Source organism: Conger conger, chromosome 14 (assembly GCF_963514075.1).
Source record: "Conger conger chromosome 14, fConCon1.1, whole genome shotgun sequence".
Lineage (NCBI taxonomy): Eukaryota > Metazoa > Chordata > Actinopteri > Anguilliformes > Congridae > Conger > Conger conger.
The window spans coordinates 4,524,537-4,531,137 of NC_083773.1; the positions used below are offsets into that span (position 1 = coordinate 4,524,537).

General features: G+C 50.7%; 1 protein-coding gene across 6 annotated transcripts in view; it reads right to left on the reverse strand.

Moving 5' to 3' along the window:
* LOC133110234 (E3 ubiquitin-protein ligase RNF123) overlaps positions 1-6,601 on the reverse strand; it is a 152,854-nt gene that overhangs the window by 78,147 nt on the left and 68,106 nt on the right. For 5 of the 6 annotated variants that reach the window (XM_061220181.1, XM_061220185.1, XM_061220182.1 and 2 more), the window contains exon 36: positions 4,631-4,684. The exons of the other annotated variant lie outside the window; for it this stretch is intronic. In XM_061220181.1, coding sequence (XP_061076165.1) covers positions 4,631-4,684 — 54 coding nt within the window. The remainder of the gene's footprint in view (positions 1-4,630; positions 4,685-6,601) is intronic. 6 annotated transcript variants of the gene reach the window in all.

The following is a 6,601-nucleotide window of genomic DNA, read 5'->3' on the forward strand; positions in this document are numbered from 1 at the left end:
TTTAACACAAAAAATCGTACCTATTGTACCTTTAAGGGCAAAATGCTGATAGAATCAGGCCACAGAATGCCAAGAAAAGCTGAATACTGTCCATCACTCAATCGTATTTGAAATGGACTCCGTCGAAGCAATCCCACCTCCAGCAGTTCACCAGGCATGCGAAATACAAAATGGCAGCCCTCCGATGACATAAGGTCAACCTGACAACACAAAGCGTCCCGCTTTCCACCGGCAGCCGGCAGCACTGACGCTTAGCGCGGTTATCTCTCGAAAAGTGACCTGCGAGAACGGGGATAACACGTTAGAAAGGTTAGCCTTCTCCTGACATTCACAAGAAAAGGCCACGGCTTATCGTTGGGTGACTAAAATGGATTTCCCGGGACACGGTGTTAGATAAGAAAGTCAATGTCAGCTCTCGCTAAAGCCTTGTATCCACTATAGATCAGCTACACCGGAGAGCAGGGGGTGATCCGCTGTATGATTAAGTCGGCTAAGATGAATCCCGGCTTGTGTACACTGCAGGACTTCTTCAAGAGTAAAAAAATAATGGCCTTCTCAATCTTATTTCCGGTGGTAATGTTGAAGGTAGACCCTGGGATATGAGAGTGCAGAAAGAGTGGATCAACGCCAGAGATTGTTCATAAGAACTGAGAAGCAGTACTCACAGGAAACTACAGTATCACTCGCTATAAATGGAACTGTAGCGTGCTTGCTAGCTATATTGCTAGTTTCATCCTGAGAACCTTCCATTACTTTTTGGTCACACACACAGAACTCACATGCACATCTCCATAACTACCTCATTGCAGTTGCCGACATTTTTATTCAAGCCTCTGCCCCAAAAATGATGTTATTGGTAAACGTGTGTTTGTGAGTCGGATCTTTTGTTTTTATCCACAGTGACACACACAAGGCAGTGATACATTCGTTGTGTAGAGCATGAGGAAACTTGCTAGAACTACAATGCACAACAGAAATATAATGGGAAACATAAACATTCGGCTTCCCATTAGTGCCTGCCTGGGATATGCAAGAGACAGGTGTTCTAAAAGACGGTCCACCTCTAAAGTCTACAGCTTTTCCATAGTCTGCTACAGTACGCCCAAAAAAAAATGTAATGGCTATCCTCTTGAAGCGATCATTGCTGGCACAGAACAGATTTGGCAAGGATTTGTTTGGCAAACAGAATGTAATCCAAATGCTGTTGGGATATTTGCTGGTGTCGCAAATGCTGAATACCACAAAATCTGAGCTGAGAACTTAAAAAAAAAAAGACTTGCAGCAAGGGGAGGAGGGCAGTGAAAGAGGCGGTTTGCTTTGTTGTGTAACATAGCAAAACAACAAATGATGTCCTTCCAAAATAGTGCCACCATTTCATGTACTGTACAACATCAACCCTGTCCTATTGAGTTTATTGTACAATAGCGCAGAAGAAAATGACGAATGAAAGCCGTAAGGAATCAATTCCTAAGAACTTGCAGTTTTCTATTTAACTAAAAATAATAAAATAATAATGAAGGAATGGAGAGAGAGGACTTCTGAGGACTTCATCCATGTTCAGCCAGACTGAGAATAAGACAAAGCCATGTCGTTGAAGTACTTTGTTAAATATAGGCACAACAGTAGATCCCACGGTGATGAGAACACATTTATTTCCTTCGATTTTTGGCAGTTCTATTTTAGATGTTTGCTTTGAGTAGGCTGACAGAACCGCAACATGGAAATAATATTTAATAAAAATGGATTAAATATGGGCTAGGCATTGCAGCTGGGGAGTTTAGTGGCACAAGGTAACCCTGCTTCTCTGAAGTATAGTACATTATTTAACATCGCTCAACAGTGCTCCACGGTGAATCTCGCCGTCCCTAAAGTCATCAGGAACGTGTGGTATGGTGCTCTGCACATTAGTAGAGACGGGTGATAAACCGCCACGATAATTATTGATAGTTTCTGAGCGCAATAACAACCACGGTCGCCCGCCTGCTTCCAGGTGCTTCACGCAGCTCGAGTTGGCTGCGGGCGGGCTGTTACCCACACAGACAGTCTCCGTATGTCTGCGACGGTCGCAGAGAAACAGAGACACAAAACCCAGGCACCACATGGTGGCAATGATCGTTACTGCGCTAAACAAATATCTGATAATTATCGTTTACGGTTTATTGTCCGGCCAGTCCCTACAAAGTCCCTTTGAAAATGCTCATAAATTATCGCCAAACACAGAAACTTGCTATTAAAATGCCCCACAATGCAATTCTCGGGCCTTCCAGCGTTCCCAATTAGCATACACTGTTCAATATTTATGTAGATGTAGCCCCATTAATTTGTACACAGCCACTGGTGAGGACCTGCAACGCCCCAGCCTTAGCGGCAGAGCCGGTAAATAATATGTCTCATTTTTCTTTCTTATATCATGTTTAAAGTTGCGGCGTCATTTGATAATGCGAATTGCGTCTTTGGGCAGCGGCCGAGGGGAGGCAGGGAAACTGGTGAGCATTTGCAATTAATTGCCCTCAGTGAGTCATATTTAGTTCTGCAGCAGCGTTCTGCCGTCACGCGAAGTTTAACACGGTAAGTGTTTACTTTTACCCCAGATGCCCTGAGAAGAGCAGATTATCATAAAGCACTGTTATTAGCCACCGTAGCTTGTGCCTATGCGTGACAAGCAGACACACACGCACACATATACGCGCGCGCACACACACACACACACACACACAGAACACGTGCGTGGGCGCGCACGCGCGCACACACACACACACACACACACACACAGAACACATGCACGTGCGTGGGCGCACACACACACACACACACACACACACACAAAGAACACATACACACGCACGCACGCACACACCCATATCAGTCATGCCCGCCATTTTAAATCTGTCTTCGACGGTAAAAGACGAAGAGAAATTAACTGCTTTTCCTCCCCGCTTGTGTGAAGTCTTGCGATAGAAAGTGGAAAAACACAGGCTTGCAGTAAGATCACAGACCCGTTTGATCATGTCTTTCATATTTGCTGGGAACTCGACTGTGGCAGGCAAAATATTGATTTTATAATACACAGCCGAACCACGCATACTGCAGCACTTGAATGTTTTTTTTCTTTTTTTGGGTTTGACTGCTTCCTTAAAAATGAGAGCCTAATGAAGCGCTGCCTCATGCCTTTGACAGCACCCAGCTGATACAAATCAGCCTCTGAAAGGGAGCCATCAGCCGCATTCCGCCCGAGCGCGGGGTAGAAACGGAGTCAATAGATGATGATTTAAAAGGCAGACGGGATAAGGGACAGTTTAGATAGAATTGGGCTCCCCTGCTACTTTAAGTGGCTGGGCTCTAGGGAGCCACAATGGCCCCTGCTTTCTGCTTTTACCTTTTAAAAATGGGCGACCGGTTCAGGGTTCAGACCCAACGAACCAGGTGACGTGAGTTAACCGTAAACTCTTTTACTCCGTTAATCGCATCTCTTGTTACGAGCGTAACGATAAAAACCAGCAGGACCAGCGACTCTCCAGGAGCAGGGCTGGCCAACCATGGGGGGGGGGGGGGGGGGGCTCTTTGCATGAGCCAATCAGGAACCAGCAGCAGAAGCGTGAATGAACTGCCAAACTAACGATCATGACCCGTTTACAAGATCTGTCTGATAATTATACCCAACCATGCCCTACAGGAGGGTGTTCCTCTGTGGCCCTCAGGCCCCTGTATAGAGGGTTAGGGTCAGTTCCTCTGTGGCCCTCAGGCCCCTGTGTAGAGGGTTAGGGTCTGTTCCTCTGTGGCCCTCGGGCCCCTGTGTAGAGGGATAGGGTCAGTTCCTCTGTGGCCCTCGGGCCCCTGTGTAGAGGGATAGGGTCAGTTCCTCTGTGGCCCTCGGGCCCCTGGGTAAAGGGTTACGGTCAGTTCCTCTGTGGCCCTCAGGCCCCTGTATAGAGGGTTAGGGTATGTTCCTCTGTGGCCCTCAGGGCCCGGTGTAAAGGGTTAGGGTCTGTTCCTCTGTGGCCCTCGGGCCCCTGGGTAAAGGGTTAGGGTCAGTTCCTCTGTGGCCCTCAGGCCCCTGGGTAAAGGGTTAGGGTCAGTTCCTCTGTGGCCCTCGGGCCCCTGGGTAAAGGGTTAGGGTCAGTTCCTCTGTGGCCCTCAGGGCCCGGTGTAAAGTGTTAGGGTCAGTTCCTCTGTGGCCCTCAGGCCCCTGTGTAGAGGGTTAGGGTCTGTTCCTCTGTGGCCCTCGGGCCCCTGTGTAGAGGGATAGGGTCAGTTCCTCTGTGGCCCTCGGGCCTCTGTGTAGAGGGATAGGGTCAGTTCCTCTGTGGCCCTCGGGCCCCTGGGTAAAGGGTTACGGTCAGTTCCTCTGTGGCCCTCAGGCCCCTGTATAGAGGGTTAGGGTATGTTCCTCTGTGGCCCTCAGGGCCCGGTGTAAAGGGTTAGGGTCTGTTCCTCTGTGGCCCTCGGGCCCCTGGGTAAAGGGTTAGGGTCAGTTCCTCTGTGGCCCTCAGGCCCCTGGGTAAAGGGTTAGGGTCAGTTCCTCTGTGGCCCTCGGGCCCCTGGGTAAAGGGTTAGGGTCTGTTCCTCTGTGGCCCTCGGGCCCCTGGGTAAAGGGTTAGGGTCCGTAAGGACCACGGCAACACCTGCTCACCTGTCAACTCCGTCTGAAATGTCATTGGGGTCATAGTCCAGCTCGTCCCACTCCCTGGTGAAAAAGTGTTCACGTTTACACACAGGGCGCCTCCCGTGCCACCGCCACATCCATGACCCCTTCACCCCCCGCAAGCCAAGGACAGGCGCAAGCGTTTCCAGCGTTAATGAGTCAGCTTTCCCTCATCAGGACACGAGGACGCTCAAGAACTGATATCCGCTAAAGGAGCGCAGGCCATTAATGTGAATAATTCATACGCCATTGTAATCAGATCGCTTCGGTATGGGTTGTGACACTGGCCTAGCCGCCCACCAGCGTGGTGTGTTGTCATTGGGCTTCCCGGCTCGGCCTATCGGGGGGCAGGATACTGCAGGGGGAAAGGTGGACGTTGGGGGACCAGGTAAAAATGGTGCATTCTCCAGTTCCATATTTAAAATAATCCTACCCCCCACCCCCGCCCCATTGCAAATCAGTTTCAGGTTCAAACCTAATCCCATTACGTGCCGTTACTTTATGGCTTTTAAGCGACAGACTAGAATTAAGTTGCATTATGCGCTATTTGTATTTAAATTTTAATGCCGATACAAATGATAGGCGTGTGGGCTAATCCCAGAATAATGTGTTTTTTTGTGTTGTGAGCAGCGGAGTAATGGTAATTACGACAGGAAATCACTCTGAGTGACAGGAGACTGCTAGCGACAGGAACTCACTGTGACATGAACTCGCTACGAGTGACAGGAACTCACTGCAAGCAACAGGAACTCACTGTGACAGGAACTCGCTACGAGTGACAGGAACTCACTGCAAGTAACAGGAACTCACTGTGACAGGAACTCACTGTGACAGGAACTCACTACGAGCGACAGGAACTCACTGCAAGCAACAGGAACTCACTGCGAGCGGCGTTAGCTCACTGCTAAATCGCTCTGTCTTCAGTAGCGAGAGCGGCACTGCTAGCGCCCCTCTGAGGACGGTGAGACGGCGGCGGCGGAGGCTCCTGTGCCTTTAAGAGGAGGCGCGGGCGGCGAGGCGGAGGGGAGATGAGCGACGTGGCTGATAAAGGCCTTAATGACACGGGAGCTGAGCAGCACAGATAGGGGCAAAGAGGTGGGGGACGCCATTAGAGGTAAGGTTTTTAATCAGCCTCCTATTGCCCCCCAACCCCCAGCTCTCTGCTCCCGAGATAAGAAATAACGAGTGTTGCCACGGGGATGTCTACCCTGACACCTCCCCCCCCACCCCCCCCCACCATGAGGCTAGCCCCCCACCGCTATATCTCACGGTCAAGCAACCGCTCATGCAATTAAGTGTGGTTTTCTAGAGAAAGGAGCCATTAACACACCTCCACTGCCCCTACAGGGCCCTGCCTCCAGCTGCCCAACCCTCCACTGCAGAGACCGACCAATAAGAGCTCATCGCAGGCCGGCCAATAAGAGCTCATCGCAGGCCGGCCAATAAGGGCTCATCGCAGGCCAGCCAATAAGAGCTCATCACAGGCCGGCCAATAAGAGCTCATCGCAGGCCGGCCAATAAGAGCTCATCGCAGGCCGGCCAATAAGAGCTCATCGCAGGCCGGCCAATAAGAGCTCATCGCAGGCCGGCCAATAAGAGCTCATCGCAGGCCGGCCAATAAGAGCTCATCACAGGCCGGCCAATAAGGGCTCATCACAGGCCGGCCAATAAGAGCTCATCGCAGGCCAGCCAATAAGAGCTCATCGCAGGCCGGCCAATAAGAGCTCATCACAGGCCGGCCAATAAGAGCTCATCGCAGGCCGGCCAATAAGAGCTCATCACAGGCCAGCCAATTAGAGCTCATCGCAGGCCGGCCAATAAGAGCTCATCGTAGGCCAGCCAATAAGACCTAATCGCAGGCCGGCCAATAGGAGCTCATTGCAGGTCAGCCAATAAGGGCTCATAGCAGGCCTGGCCTTGGCCCGTCCCCTGGGAAGGTTGGGGGGATTGTGGGTAAGT